General features: G+C 43.0%; 1 protein-coding gene across 5 annotated transcripts in view; it reads left to right on the top strand.

The window, feature by feature from the left end:
• Positions 1-15,018, top strand: part of AUTS2 (activator of transcription and developmental regulator AUTS2) — a 669,531-nt gene extending 654,513 nt beyond the window's left edge. For 3 of the 5 annotated variants that reach the window (XM_083587454.1, XM_083587453.1, XM_083587456.1), the window contains 7 exons: positions 81-110; positions 1,976-2,047; positions 2,602-2,743; positions 4,172-4,249; positions 6,114-6,197; positions 9,213-9,435; positions 10,701-15,018. In XM_083587454.1, the coding sequence (XP_083443580.1) occupies positions 81-110; positions 1,976-2,047; positions 2,602-2,743; positions 4,172-4,249; positions 6,114-6,197; positions 9,213-9,435; positions 10,701-11,934 (1,863 nt within the window). In that variant the 3' untranslated portion in view covers positions 11,935-15,018. Of the gene's footprint in view, positions 1-80; positions 111-1,975; positions 2,048-2,601; positions 2,744-4,156; positions 4,250-6,113; positions 6,198-9,212; positions 9,436-10,700 lie in introns of all 5 variants that reach the window. The other 2 variants (XM_083587452.1, XM_083587455.1) reach the window with 2 other exon arrangements.
• Positions 15,019-16,277: the final 1,259 nt, after the last annotated feature.

Here is a 16,277-nt window from a genome sequence, read left to right as displayed (position 1 = left end):
AAGCAATGCAACTTAGATGAGCAACTGTTTGAGTGGCAAGGTTTCCTTTATTGACTTTCCCTCTTTCTTTCTCTTTGCAGTTGACAGATCCCTTCAGACCTATGCTGAGGGTAAGAAGGACACTAAGTCTTGGTTGACCTCTGTCTGTCTGTCTTTCCCATCATTCCTGACCACTGGTCCTGCTAGCTTGGGGTGATGGGAGTTGTAGTCCAAAACCCTGCCCTAGGTGCTGGGGAGTGACTGTTCATATCTTGCTTCTTGGCTTCCAAGAGGCATCCCGTTGGCCACTGTGAAAAGCAATATGTAGGGCTAGATAGGCTTTTGGTCAAATCTGGTAGGACTCGTATTATGTCCAGCTTATAACAGCCTCATAAGGACAGAGGTTGCATGTGGAAGATGAGAGTGAAACTTGGAATAAGGAGAGCTGCTTGGTTATTAGGCCATTTTGAAGGTTGTATATCCAGTTGGAAAGAACTGATGAAATACATACAAATATGCATACGTATTTTTATCTGTATGCCACCTTTCCATTGTTAAAACCATGCTCAAGCTGGCTTACAACATGAAAAAATGCATAGTTACAACGTAACAAATGTAATAAATAATAAATAAAGCATCCAAAAATACACAATCAAATTGAACCATTTCCACATAAATCACAGTAAGATCTAAAGATTAAAGATGCAAAAAATTAATATCAATATCAGCAACAACCCTCTTCGAACAATACCCCAACCCAAGGGTCTGTTCAGCAGCCTCAGCTTTTGTAGATGGAGTCAGTCAGGAACCTGCCCTCCCAGGTGGGAAAAGGCCTGCAAGACAGGGAGCTGGTCTTCCAAGGCTCATAGCTAAAATTAAGAGAACTTGAGCTTGCCTTTCTCAAGGGTACACTGAGTAGAATTGCAATGTCAGGATATGGAACATGAATGTATCACCTTTCTGGAAAAGGCAGAAATGTGCAGATGCACCCCATTCACAAAATTCACATTTTTGCCAAGTCCTTATAAAAGTGTGCTTATTGCATCCCCACAACAAAATGTTTAACTACTGAAGACTTGGATTTTAGTGTATTTTTGGTCTCTGTGGCAGCCGCCCAGAGTGGCTGGGGAAACCCAGCCAGATGGGTGGGGTACAAATAAATTATTATTATTATTATTATTATTATTATTATTATTATTATTATTATTATTGGAGTGTGATGTGTGCATTCAAACATTTGCCACATTGATACAGTAAAGTCGTCTCGCTGGGACTTTTACTTGAGTGTATGTGGAACGCCATTTAGGATAGGGTTCCCTCTTATAAAGCAAACATGAGATGAATGCAGCCATAGAAGCACCAATCGTATGCAGCATTCGGACCCATGGGAAAGTGAATTTACTGTGTCATGTAGGGGCATAATATAATTAACCTCACTAAGTAGCCAGATTCCACTTTCCCACTTACCAATAAATCAGTAAGAGCTTTACAACAGGGATCTACTGTAGACCAGTGGCACTTCAGATGTGGTTGAACTTTGATCCTCATCGTCATTGACCATTGCTAGCTGAACCTAATGAGAGCTGGAATCCCACAACAGCTGGAGGCTACAGATTTCTTATTCCTGGTTTGCAGAGTACCACTCTATGCTCACTTCTAATGTCTGAATTGTCTCCTTCACCAGCTCAGTCTGTTTCATTATTTTCTTAGTGCATGGCTTTGAAAGTGCTTGACATAGTGCAACTGAAGCAAAGCAGGTCATGGTCTGGCCAGGGCTTGGATTGGATGACAACCATGAGAGTGAGATGAGAGATTTTACAACCATGAGAGATTTTACAACCACGAGATTTTTACCATTTTAAGATTCATAATGGAAGAAAGGCAGGGCATTTAATGTAAAAAGTAATGGCTGTTAAATGAGAAGAGGCTCAGATCTTACTGTTATGGCTAAGTGGTGTCATTTTCATAGCCTCTTGTGTTTTTGCTTCTTTTACAGAAACCAGGAAAATGGTGCGCTATGCATGTCCATATTGCTTGGCAAATATACCATCATCAACAGAAAGTGAAGGTGAGTCCCTTTGGGCAAGTGAAACCTTCCTAAGAGAATACAAAGGGAAGGGCCAAAGCTACACAGCCAGAGCATGTGTTTTGTATAGTAAGGTGCAATGTCCAGTCCTTGGCATCTTAGTTTAGAAAGATCACATAGCAGATGATGGAGAAGACCCTTTGCTTCCCAACAGCCACTGCTAGTTAGAGCAGAGCTAGGTAGTCTGACCTAGTCTAAGGTAGCTCTTTATGTTCCCCTGTATTTTGCTCATTATTGATTTATTTATAAAAAATATTTGTATGCTACTATTAAAAAAAAATAATCAAAGCAGTTTACCTCAAACATACATACAATAAAAGCCATGTAAAAAATTAAAATCAAAGATCAACTCTTACCCATAGATATTTTCTTAATTCCATGCATAAACTTGGTGGCATAGAAAAGTTTTAAGCAGATGTTTCAAAACTAAAACCAAAGCTATCTGCTTAATCTCTGTTGGCAGAGCATTCCACTGGGCTGGGGCAATGTCTTGTTCATGATTGTGGTTTGTTTCCTGTTTGTTTTTCCTATTACAGAAACAGATGCAATCAGATCCGCATAAACTGGATTTTGGCCTGAAACCTGAATTTCTGAGTCGGCCACCAGGTCCTAGTCTCTTTGGGGCCATCCACCATCCCCATGACTTAGCTCGGCCCTCTACTCTCTTCTCTGCAGCCAGTGAGTATGCATATCACTGATCCATTATTGAAGAACATAGTACAAGCCTGCTGTATCAGGCCAAAGACCCACCTAGTTCTTCATCTTGTGGTGGCCAAGCCAATGCCTGTGAGGAAACTCACAAGCAGGACCCAGTCACAAGAGCCCTCTGCCCTCATTTTTTTTTTTAAATATTTATTAATTTTTCACAAATTTTAAAAACACAAATCACAACAAAACAAGAACATAGACACACACAAAACATAAAAGACACCACATGTATAATTTCAAACCCCTTTTTCATACAAGATTTTCCCGACCTCCTCATACCTCCCCTTACTGCATTCCAATCCTTAATTAGTTATGCTCAACAAATCCTTCCCTATTTTCTGATAAGTAAATTTTAAGAGCCCTCTGCCCTCATGCAGTTTCCATCAACTGGTATTCAAAAGCATTGCTGCCTCTAACAGTGGAGGCAGAACATAGCCATCATGGCTAGTAGCCTTTGTTAGTCTTGTCCTCCACGAATTTGTCTAATCCTATTCTAAAGCCATCCAAGTTGGTAGTTGTCACTGCCTCCTTCGGGAGCAAACTCCATGTGTGCTGTGTGACTAAATAAAAGGTGGAAAAAGCAAGTAAGGAATGTGGCCAGTCTTCTCAGAGCAATTCTGAAGGAAAACCGAAAACATGCTTAGGAATAGTCTGTCCTGACTACGAGTCCCTGGGGATGCCTGAAGCTGTCTTAGTCAGGAAGGGTCAGGCTGGACTTTCAGGACCCTGGATAGCTCCGAACAGGCAAATCTTTCCAATGATTCACTGCTCCCCTCCACTTCCAATTGGAATCAAGTGTGGGTGAGAGTGGGCCCACACCCTTAGTCACACCTGTTCTGCAGAGCCTCACCACCCTCTATGTGTGGGGAGCTGAATGTCTGCCGCAAGGAGCCTTCCAAACTTGTGCAGACTCCCCATGCAATTTCAGAACCGTGCATAACCATGGCTTTAAAGCTGGTTGTCCCAGGATCTACAATGTGCAATGCGAGTGTAGCATCCCTGGCAGAGGGCAGTCCGGCCTCTGCTTAAATACTTCCAGCAAAGGAGTCTCTCGAAAGCCTCCTGTAGAGAGACATGCTGGAAGTGTCCTAATGATACATCTGCATGAGATCAGGTGACAAGACCAACACAGCATCTAGGTGAACCAAATTTGGAATGCAATCCCAGTTTTGCCAGAAACACCTGTGTACGATGTCCAGTGACTATAAACACGTTTGTCAGCCATTTTTCATCAAACTGTTTACTGGGCTACAAGGGAAGGTCTCGATATACAGTATACCCCTCAGTTCTAGAAGACAGGACCTGCTTTCAGCATCGTGATATGTTGGCACTGTGTATCTTCTCTGAACCTGCTATTCAAGTGTTGTTTTATTTTTGCTTTTGAATTTGTCCTGATAGGTGCTGCCCACCCAGCCGCACCCCCTTTTGGCCCTCACCCCCATCACAGCAACTTCCTCAACCCTGCTGCTCATTTAGGTAAGTAGGCATTACCAACTTGCAATAAGCTGTGGTGATGGGCCCATCACCCTTGAGAGCATTTTTTTACATGATTTAGTGCAGAAGGAGCCAACACAATGCCCTCCGGATGTTGCTGTACATTAGCTATGCTGACTGGGACCGAAGGGAGCCACAGTGCATCAGGACGCCACAACATGGGCTCCCTCTAAGACCCCCATCTGCACTATACAGTGGTACCTCAGGTTACAGATGCTTCAGGTTACAGACGCTTCAAGTTACAGACTCCGCTAACCCAGAAATAGTACCTCAGGTTGAGAACTTTGCTTCAGGATGAGAACAGAAATCGAGCGGCGGTGGCGCAGCAGTGGCAGGAGGTCCCATTAGCTAAAGTGGTGCTTCAGTTGAAGAACAGTTTCAGGTTAAAAATGGACCATTAGAACAAATTAAGTTATTAACCTGAGGTACCACTGTATATTTAAAGCAGTATCATACCAGTTTAAACAGGCATGCCTTCCCCCCAGAGAACCCCGGGAGCTGTAGTTTAAGGATGCTGAGAGTCATTAGGAGACCCCTATTCCCTTCACAGAGCTACAACTCCCAAAGTGGTTTATCAATCTGACACTCCCCCCCCCCCCTATTTAAATACCGACACTGAAGGAGATCTCATCATCTCCAGGGGCCATCAGTTCTCATCAAAGAGCTCTTATAATTAGGATATTTGTCTCAGTGTCCAGCTATTTCCCTGCAATCTTAGTCCTGGAAATTCTGCTTCATTTCAGCCCTGCAGATACACTTCATGAAGGCTGGGGCATCTCACGACATTCACATATTCAGGAGTGCTATTATATTTATATTATTTTCACGTCGTTCTTCAATTCACAGTCATTTGGGCAGCACCTTAAAGAAGGGAGTGAAACAAAATACACTTTTTAAAAAAGAGCCAAAAGAGGAAAAAAATACCCAGCAGGGGGAAAGAGGCAGGTGTGAGGATTAGATATATATGAAAGGCCAAAGGTTGCGTGCAGCTGCTGTAGGATTACAATTGCCCTCTTTGGGAAAGAAAAAAATTATGAGTTTTGCCGGTAGAATCAATAGGAGAACCTTTGCCTGGTTTAAAAGATCCCTGGAATTCCCCCCTTCCTCCCCCTGTTCTGTAATAAGGGCTGAAAGAGATTTTGGGGAGCATATATGTGGAGGTGGAGAGGGAAGAAGGTTCTGTTGTGCAAGAGTAAATCCTTGTGCTACTGGAATGAGTGTACTGGAAACTGCCCAGGGTTTATTCCTGACTGCAGCTTATCGTTATGTGAGAACGAGGCCTTTGCTATTTAGTGAGAGTGCACACACATATTCCACTTCTGACATTTCAAAATCTGCTGTTCCTCCTAGGAAACAAGCAGAGTGGAACTCAAGGGATATAAGCATTATGAGACAATATTGGGTAGAACTGGGGAGAAGCCACTTCTTTCTTATATTGGGGGTTATGAGGCAGGACACTGGGATGAAAATATCACCTACCCAAATTATCCATGGCTGACCCTGGGAAGAATGCTGTATCCACCTAAATTTTACTTGGAATAGACCCACTGACCTATATTAGCCATGTCCATCAATGTCAATGGGTCTAGAGTCGAGCTTGCATTGGATAGATCAGGCTTCCTCAACCTTGGCCCTCTGGATGTTTTTGGCCTACAACTCCCATGATCCCTAGCTAGCAGGACCAGTGGTCAGGGATGATGGGAACTGTAGTCTCAAAACATCTGGAGGGCCAAGGTTGAGGAAGCCTGGGATAGATCATTTTGTTTTCTTTGTAAAACACATCTAGCCATAAATGCTCCATCATAGGTAACGCCCTTCCCATTAGTCTCTTTCCATTTGGTTTCAGAGACATTTAATCGGCCCACGACGTTCACCAGCCTTGCAGCCGTGAGCGGCAATGCCTTCGGGGGACTTGGGAACCCTGCCGTTAGTGAGTAAATTCTCCCAGCTGTGGCTGTGTTTGGTTTGCATTATCATCAAGGATGCTAAACCATGGCTAATTGGTGTCCCCCCAAAAGGAAAGGACTGCCTCTGTTTCTCAAAACCCTTGGGCCTCCTGAAACCCTCTTCTGTGGCCTAGTTCTCACAGGTATGGAGAACCTGAGTCTAGGGCAGGTATGAGGATCTTAATGGCCCTGCAGGCAGCGCTGGACTCCCAGAATCCTTGACCACCCTCTTGACCATGCTGGGTGAGCTGGTAGGAGTTGGGAGTCTAAGAAGTTGTAGAGTTATAGACACAGGTTCCTCACTTCTGCAGCACTTCAGACTATATGTGGAGGGCTCAACATGCATGCATGCTCCTCTACACATACACAAGAAGTCTGCTGCACATAGAAAAGCAGCATGTTGTCCTTTCATTTGATATACTAGCCTTCTGTATGCATGGAGCATTCATTGACGTGATGCCTTGCCTGCAGTCTGAAGTAGTATTTCAAGTAGTATTTCAAGTAGTATCGCTTATATAAAAATAATAATAACTGAAACTGGGTATACACATGAAAGTCATAAAATGTAAAACAACTCACCATGTGCAATGGGGGAGCCATCACACCATGAAATCCCTTCATCAATAGTCCTGCAAGCAGTAGTCCCCAATTCACATGGTGAGTTGTACTAAATGTTAACAGGGGTCGGCTGGGTTTATTTATTTAAAGAATACTCACCATAAAGAGAATTTTCAGAAGAGACATTACCCAAGGTAGGCTCTTTTCAGACATTGAAATGCACAGCTGAGTCCAACCAAGGCCTACTCAGAGTAGACTCACTGACTTCAAGGACAGCCCCAAGTAGAGTGTGTTGAAGTAGCCCAGGAAAACAACTGAAGCCAAGCTATTCTGATCTAGGATATACACCTCATTCAGTTTTGCATGCCAACCCTAGGATACCAAAGGGTGATTTTTTTTCAAAGAAGGGGCAATCCCATTCTGGAGAAGAAATTGTGGACTTTGGGTGCTCTTGCATTATTTCTGAGCTGCTATATCTTGTTTTCAGGCCTGATCCAGTCTAATTTCACCTACATCCCCAGTCCCCAAAATATAAAGGTTCGAGTAATATAGCATATATAGCACTCCTGCTTTTATGAATGTTTTGTAAATTGTGGAAAGTTCTGGTACGTCCGCAAGCTACTAAAGTAAAAAGTGGTCATATTTAAAAAGGCTTTTATAAAATGGGATTTGCTTGCAAATCATGCTATCCAACAGAGAAATCCACAACTTTTGAAAAATGGGCTTTCATGTTTCTGAAAATTATGAGATTGAGACTAGAGGGTTGTTTCCAGTGTAGGCCAATGGCAGGGCCTACTCCCTTGAGTTGGAAAACAAATTCTAGCAAGTGGTTGACCACATTGGTCTTGGATACAGTGTGGGCAAAAGAAACAGCTAGCTGAGAGAACCCCAAATCATGGAACAGGTGTTAAATTGGCTCCTCTTCGACTCTGAAGAGACTCTGGATTTGGGTTTATACAAGGCCCCATCTGCACTATACATTTCAAGCAGTATCAGACCACTTGAATCAACCATAGTCTCCCCCCACAACAAAAATCATGGGAACTTTAGTCTGTTAAGCATGCCGAGAGTTGTTAGGAGACTCCTATTCCCCCCACAGAGCTGTATTCCCCAGAGTTCCCTAGGAAAAGGGATTGATTCTCAACCATTCTAGAAATTGTAGCTCTATGAAGGGAATAGAGGTTTCCTAACAACTATCAGCACCCGTAATAGACTACAATTCTCAGTTTTCCTTGGGGGAAGCCATGGTTGGTCCAATCTTGTTCCTAGTTTTCCACTGTCATCTCCTCCTTCTTCTTGTTTTTGTCCTGATGGGCCTCTGCCTTGTATTACTGTGTTTGTGTCCTTTTTTCTGCCACTGCAGAGGTTTTTGTGATGAATGACCATTATGCTTGCTTATTTCTTAATGTATCTATTCCTTTGGTTTTCTCTAGTTGTGTCAGCTGCTCGCTGTGAACAGAAAAGCCACACTATAAGTGGTTGAAAACAAAGCGGGGTTCTAGCCAGTGTTAATCCAACTCAGAGTAGACCCATTGAAAATATTGGGTATTGCAAACTTGGATCTACTCTGAATGAAGCTTAGTTGACTTGGCTGTATCCACTGCAAGTCAGAACCATTGAAATTAATGACTAACCTAGCTCCATTCATTTCAGTGGAGCAGAAGTTAGTTGAGATAGCTCAGCTGGTAGAGCATGAGACTCTTAAACTCAGGGCCATGGGTTCAAGCCCCATGTTGGATGAAAGATTCCTGCACTGCAGGAGGTTGGACTATATGATCCTTATGGTCCCTTCCAACTCTACAATTCTGTGATTCCGAATACACACCAAATATTCCAACTGTACCAAATTATCAGAGGCCATCTTCGGTTTCCTGTGTTTGTGTCACTAGTAAATGAAGATGTCAGAGAATTCCAAGAAAAGCAAAAATTGCTGGTATTCACTTGTCCAGTCCCAGTGGAATTAATGGACATGACTAGCTTCAAGTCCATTAAGTCCTGTGGGTCTGAGTAGAACTTGATTAGGTACAACCCAATATGAAATCTGAAGACCGAAATGACCCAACCAGCCAAAATGATGGAGTATCATTTCAAATACTAGGCAAATAAGGCATCCAGAATGGATACAGGGCCAGTACCCATCTTACCTCCTTTCGGGTTAGGGTATTCCAAAGCTGATGTGCCACCCTCAAAAAGGCAGTCTCTTTCACGGATGCATAATGCACATATAAGATTGAATGGCAAGTTGCCTTCTGAATGTGAGGATTACCCAATGCTAATGCTTATCTGTTAATCTCCTTTCCTTTTTCCAGCTCCCCAATATATGTATTCATTTTAAACTCTGAGTGCTGTAAAAATAAAAAAAAAGTTGGGTTTGATTGGTAAGTACCATCGACTGAGCAAATTGCTTCTTCTTTTTTTCTTTTCCCCCTTCACCATTTCAGCGCCCAACACTATGTTCGGCCACAAGGATTGCCCCAGTATGCAGAGCTTTAGCAACCCACACGAGCCCTGGAACCGCCTGCACCGAACTCCTCCTTCGTTCCCGACCCCTCCGCCCTGGCTCAAGCCAGGTGAGCTGGAACGCAGTTCGTCTGCTGCAGCTCATGAGCGAGATAGAGATGTAGATAAAGGAGACTCTTCTCTTAGTAAAGATGACAAAGACAGGTATGAAAGAACACTTTTCTGAGCATCGTTGAGCGCAACGCCGGGGCAAGGAGCCGAGAGGCTTGTCATTCCTACTTATGCAACTACCAGGTCTTCCCAGAAGTTCCCTAATCATCGGCCACGCTGACTGGCTGCAGAGCCCTCTTCAGACATAGAATGGAACTGCAGCCATAGTATTGGTCCCCTTGATTGGCAGGTTCTGCAAGAAAACTCCGGATCAGTGGAGGCTGGTCCAAGAGGGCAAACAGGGCACTGTCCCAACAAGCTCAGTCTGCTCTGAGCCAGCTCCAACCTGCCTGCCCATCTACTTATAACCAGCCCAGGTGGTGATACTGCCATTCTCTCATGATCACCTCTCACATGGGCATGTTTGATAGGGATGCAGAAGAGGGCCTTCTCAGTGGCTGCTGCTAGGCTTACTAGAGGTATGCTCCTATGTTGTAGGTGAAGACTGTTCCTTCAGGCTTTAGGGAACCAACTGCTTTTTTTAATTATACTATCCGCTTTTTAATAGATTTGTTTTGGCATTGTTTTAATTCCATTATAGTTTAATTACTTTTATCTATTATCTCCTGGGGTGGTGGGAAGAGGTAGGAGATGATAGATGATAGATAGATGATAGATAGATAGCATCTCCACTGAGAAAGACACCCTATCTGAAAGCCTGGAGAGCTTTTTGCAGTCACTGTGTAGACAATTCTGGGCTAAATGGACCCACCATATGACTCAGTTGAAAGGCAGCTTTCTATGTTCACAGCTAGTGTCCCACTAAAAACTAGTTACTGGGAGACATGCCAGATGGTTGACACCTGCCAGTTGAACTTGTGAGAAAGTATCTGGCTGGATACTTTTGGAAACAGGATCCTGGACTAGATAGAAATTTTATCTTACACAGTAGGACTCTTCTTATAGAAAATATTGTTGTCGTCCCGGGACACAACAAAGTGTGTGTTGCCATCCTAACTCACTGTAACTCATTTGGACTTCTGAGTTGTCAACTCTACTGAAATTAAAGAGACTTCAGTGTATGGTAGGTGTGATGACAATTGATTCTTCAGATGTTGCTGAACTACAGCTCCCATCAGCCCTAGCAAGCATGGCCGATGGCCATGATGATGGGAGTTGTAGTTCAGCAGTACCTGGAGGGCCAAAGGTTCTCCACACCTGGTGTATGCTATTGAGAAATGAGTTGCAAGCTTTGGGTATAGACCTCTACTTTCTGTAGTGTCCTGCAACAGATAACTGTTGTGCTTTCCTTCATCTAGGGAGAGTATAGAGAAAAGACACTCCAGCCATCCTTCTCCTGCACCTGTCCATTCTGTGAGCTCCCTTGGACATGGCCGTAGCTCAGCTGAGCAGATAAGGAGCCACCTGAACCCAGAGATACGGGAAAAAGAGAAACCCAAAGAGCGCGAGAGGGATCAGTCCGAACCTCGGAAAGATGTTAACGTTGATGAGCACAAGGCAAAGGACAACTATATTTCAGAAAAAGAAGGTCTAACCCATGAGAACAGACCACTGGAAGAGTCTAAGCAATCTTCTCGGGTACCTTCACCCTATACCAGGCCTGCTGTTGTGGAGAACACCAGACCTAACAGCACCTCTAGCCGAGATACCGAGAAAAAGAGTGAGCCTGCGTATGAGAGTCTGAAGAAATCCAGCGAAGTTAAAGTGAAGGAGGAAAGGAAGGAGGATCATGACATCCCACCTGAAGCTCCACAGACACACAGGCCGTCTGAACCACCACCACCACCAATGCCCACCTCCAATGTTCATCCAGGCCCTTTGGTGTCAATGCCCATGTCTGTGGGTGTCACTGGCATCCATCCCATGAACAATATCAGCGGTCTAGACAGGACTCGCATGATGACACCTTTTATGGGGATCAGCCCAATTCCAGGCAGCGAACGATTCCCTTACCCTTCCTTCCATTGGGACCCAATGAGGGATCCGTTGAGAGATCCCTACCGAGACTTGGATATCCACCGGAGAGACCCTTTGGGCAGAGAGTTTCTCCTGAGGAATGACCCATTGCACCGTCTTTCTGCACCGAGGTTATATGATGCAGAGAGGTCGTTCAGGGACAGAGAGCCACATGACTACAGTCACCATCACCACCCACTTTCGGTTGACCCTCGCCGTGAGCATGAGAGGGGGGCCCACCTAGACGAGAGAGAGAGGTTGCACATGCTCAGAGAGGACTATGAGCACGTACGGCTTCACTCTGTTCACCCTGCAGCTCTGGACGGCCATTTGCCTCACCCTAGCTTAATCACCCCAGGACTTCCAAGCATGCACTATCCCAGGGTCAGCCCCTCCTCAGGACTTCAGAATGGGATCCTCAATAAAAGCCCCCCGACGGCAGCTCTAAGTGCCCCTCCCCCTCTCATTTCGACTCTGGGACCTAGACCTAGCTCCCCACGCAGGACTACCCCTTTGTCGTCAGAAATGCGGGACAGACCACCCTCACACACACTCAAGGACATAGAAGCACGATAAGGCAAACAGAATCAGATCAGGAGAGGACATTTTGTTAAATGGAATGTCAGTGCAGATCTTCTTACTCAACAAATTTAGACTTTGGTTATGACCCAACTGTATAAAAATGTATAGACTCAATTGTGCAAATATATTTGTTGGTTTTTTAAAAAAAATAATGATGATGATATGATGTTGGGTTGTATATTATATGTTTTCAGAAACTTTAGACAAAAAAGTTGATGTGTTTTCTTTATGCCCCCTAATTCTTTTCTATTGTTTTGAACCCCCACCCAGCAGGAGTAAGATTCTGCAAGTCAGTATCTTGGCTCTAAAAAAGCAAAGTGCTCCCTCTTTTTTTCCCCTCCCCCCATGCTAAAATGATGGAAACTGTAGATCTTTCTTTTCCCTGCGAGATGTTTCCTACCCCCCCTGCCCCCCATATTACTTCATGGGTTAATGGGTCATTTATGCAAAATGGGTAAGATGAAAGCTTTACTTTGTAAATATGTAAATAGAAAGAAAGCTAAGTAACATAATACATTAATACTTCTTAAACTGTGCTCTTTGCAGACTTTTAATGGCGTGCAAGGCCACTGCTGAGTTGCCTGCAGCATTTCTCTTGTTATATGACAGCTAAATCCCTTCAGCTATGCAATGAATTCTAGGGCTTTTCACAAAAGCCTCTTTTAAACTCAAAGGAGCCTTGTCAACAAACTCAACCACCCACTTAGAAGTCATACTTTCCCTGAACATACTTTTCTCACCTGCTTGCCATCTTTTTTGATGAAAAAATGTAAGCCATCCAAACTTCAGCAAACAGAACTTTAGTATCAGCTGCTGCTGCTGCTTATTACCACTTTTGTCTTGTGCTTTTCAGTTGCAAAGTGTTGTACAGTATTTGATCATGTCCGTCCTCCTTGTTGTAGCCCTACCGGGGTTACTAGGATTCACATTTTGCAAATCAGGAACTTGAGTCTGAGGCAAGGACTTGCTCAAAGCAACTTAATGAATCCTTGGCCAGGCCAGGCCTGAACTCGTGTCTCCAAGAGCCAAAACCAAATTTCTGTCCATGGTTTTATGTTTTCTCTCTCTTGCTAAAGCCCCGTATCTTGCCCGGGAAGTCTCAAAAATGATGGTGCCTGCTTGTGTAAGGGTGCTACATCATGGCTCAGCTGTATGTGCAGTGATCTCTTAATTGAGGCCAGTGGGCAACTCCTTCAGTCCCTGATGTCACCTTCAAATTTCTGGTCCAACTATAGGGTTGCCAGAACTCTGGGGCTAACATAACTCCATTCAGCAAATGAGGCATTTGACTTCATAGAGTGGTGCTGAGCAGTCACTACCTGTATATCCCACTGGCTGGTTTCTAATCACCTCCTGCTCTTCCCTGCCTGCCACTGCCTCTCCCAGATGGATGAAGCCATTTCCCAAAGGTGCTAAATTGCCAAGCAACTCATCAGTTGCTGGAAAAACCACCAGTTGAACTTGAAGGAGCGTTGAGACGGAGGGAATAGGAAAGAGATGTCTCAGATGCCCCAAGATATTGGGCCTTGTCCTGGTGACTCCATCCATTTTCTGAAATTAGCTGCACCTAAACTATAGTGATGACAAAGCACACCCACATTGGACCTTGCTCCCCAAAATGTGATGGTTTTAACCAGTGCTATTTTTCTAGAAAAAGAGGTGCCATAACTCACCATGAACACCTCCCTCATTCTCTTAGAATGGCAATGGCACCCACTTGAGAGGTGCCGGAACTGAGTTCCTGTGAGTTCCCCCCAAAAGCCCTGGTTTTAACAGTGTCCCAGGAATAGGCTGTAAAGAAAATAAACAATGGAACTAATGTGTTCTTATTTCCTTTTGCTATATATTGTTACTTCTGGAAGCTCGTGGGCTTATTCTGAAGAGTGGCAGGCCATAAATAGGCACCACAGTAACATTGATCCAATTTATTTCTAAATGCAGGGTGTTATGAACCTGGCACTTCTAGGGATATGCACAGTATATTTTTTAACGCAGCTCTTCTTGGAAATGTCTGGTTATTCTGGATTTCATTGGTGTTGTGGGGACTGAGGGGGGCAGCCATTCATGCCTCTTGTTTTGGGTTGGATGCATAATTCCTCTCTTCCCATTTCCCCTGGTCAGCAGAAATCTGCTTCATTAAACAAGACATTAGGCTGCAATGGTATATATGCTTACCTGGGAGTCCACCCCATTGAATTCAATGGGACTCACTTCTGAGTAGGCCTGTATGGATTGCACTGACTTTTCAGAAACAATTGCACTGTATGTTGATACTTCTTTCTTGCACAATCAATTATTGGATTAGTTTATTCATTTCATTTTTTTATTTTTTATTTTTGGTTGTAATTTCTGCTATTAGCTCAGCATGTTCTAACCACAGTGGCAATGGATTCACAAGATAAAAGATAAATATATATTAATTTTAAAGAATGGAAATTGTTTTAGCCTTTTTGAAAACCTCTGTTTTCATAAGTTTTATTTTTTACGTTGTGTTTCGAAATAATTTGGAGAGAATATGACTTTATCAGGAAGCTTACAATATCTTGTCTACTACTGGACTGTAAAAAAAATATATATGTATGGAATAAAAAAAAAATAGTTCCATTGGTCTTCTAGTGTATTAAAGTGGTATCTCAAGTTGTTTTCCTGTTTGACAAAAAAGAAAAAGAGAAGTCTAATTACAGACAGCTGTTTCTAATGATCAGAATTCTATTTTAGTAGTCAACTAAAAAAGTTTTAGTTGTAAACTTCAGATTTTGTGAACTCCAGATGTTGTGCAGTGTTTTATAAAGAACAAGACAAAACGGACAAAAAAAAAAGACGTAAGAAAATCCTGGGGCGGGGGGGATGTACACTGGCACTGTAGTGATAGCTTTCAGTATTGTAAAGAAATTGTTATATACAAATCTTTTTGCTGTTTCTCCTGTATGTAATAAAGTCCTTTCTAGATCCTATGTGAAAAGGAAACAAAAAATACAAAAAACCCTGAAGCGACATTCAATCCACAGCATGTTCCCTCATGAGCGAAGACTTGTGTAATGTAAATCTGTGCCATGTTATTAAAAAATGTGAACTAAACTGGTAGGCGCTTCTTTGTTTGGAGTGACCCTCAAGAGGAGGCCTAGGAAGGTTGGTGGGAGCCCATAGGATCTACTGACTCCACCTATTCCCAGCTGTGGCTCCGCCCACTCCCAGTAGGCAGCTCCTGTCAGAACGTGACCATCAACAGAACTGAAGCCTTCCACTCCTGCTAGAGTGGTGTATTCAGACATGGGGAATGGTTGTTTGCTAGCATTCCTTTCACTCTGCAGTACCTGTTGTGTTATGGAATGGGCTTCTTGACTAATATATTGGCATGTCATGCTTCAATTTCTTTCTTCTTTAAAAAAAATGCTTTATTGATTTTAAAAACAAAACCACACAAAACAATCAACAGAAGGAAAAAAAATCAATCCAAAATTGATACTTGTTATAGGTAACAAAATTATGATTAATTTCCACATGACTTCCAGTCCCCTTATTGCGGTTCCTAAGTTACATTTATTAACTACACACTTATCTTTATCTCTCCTAAGTTGTTTCAGTTATAATAATTTTATAAAGTTCTCTTATTTCATGCAGAAAGTCAATCCAGGCCTGTCAGAGAATTTATATTTTTACAATGTTCTTTTAGATAAACTCTGTATACGTCCCACTCTCTGTTAAATATTTGGTCAGTGTCATCTCGAAGTCCTGCTGGTAGTCTTGCTAATTCTGCGTATTCTCGCATTTTGTTCTGCCAGTCTAATTTGGATGGAGTGGAGTCTCCATCCCTGTGTGATTTGAATTCTAGCTGCTGCTATTGTTTACATAAAAATTCTCCTATATTTCTCTGGAATTTCATTGCTCAGTATGCCTAGCAGGAAGGCTTCAGGCTTCTTAGGAAAAGAACATTTAAACATTATTTTTTTTTGAGTTCGTTATATATTGTTTCCCAAAATTCCCTGATATTTTTTTTTGCAGTTCCACCACATGTGGATCATAGTGCCTTCTGCCTCCCTGCATCTCCAACAAATGTTTGACCTAGATTTATACATTTTGGCCAGTTTTGCAGGTGTTAGGTACCACCTGTAGAGCATTTTCATGAAATTCTCTTTTAAATCATAGCATGCAGTGAATTTCAGATCTGGCATGTCATGCTTCAATGTCTTTCACTTCAGTGAGTGTGGCATGACAAAGTCTTCAGTAGACAGTGTTGCTACTTGCCCATCCCTTTCATACAGGCATTCCCCAATAACTCAGCCATGAAAATGGCTGGGAAGAACTGTATGCTGGCAGAGCACTCCCCTCCCCTTCAC

This window comes from Podarcis filfolensis (assembly GCF_964270895.1).
Source record: "Podarcis filfolensis genome assembly, chromosome: 15".
NCBI classification, from domain to species: Eukaryota; Metazoa; Chordata; class Lepidosauria; order Squamata; family Lacertidae; genus Podarcis; species Podarcis filfolensis.
This window is presented reverse-complemented; position numbering and strand designations above follow the sequence as displayed.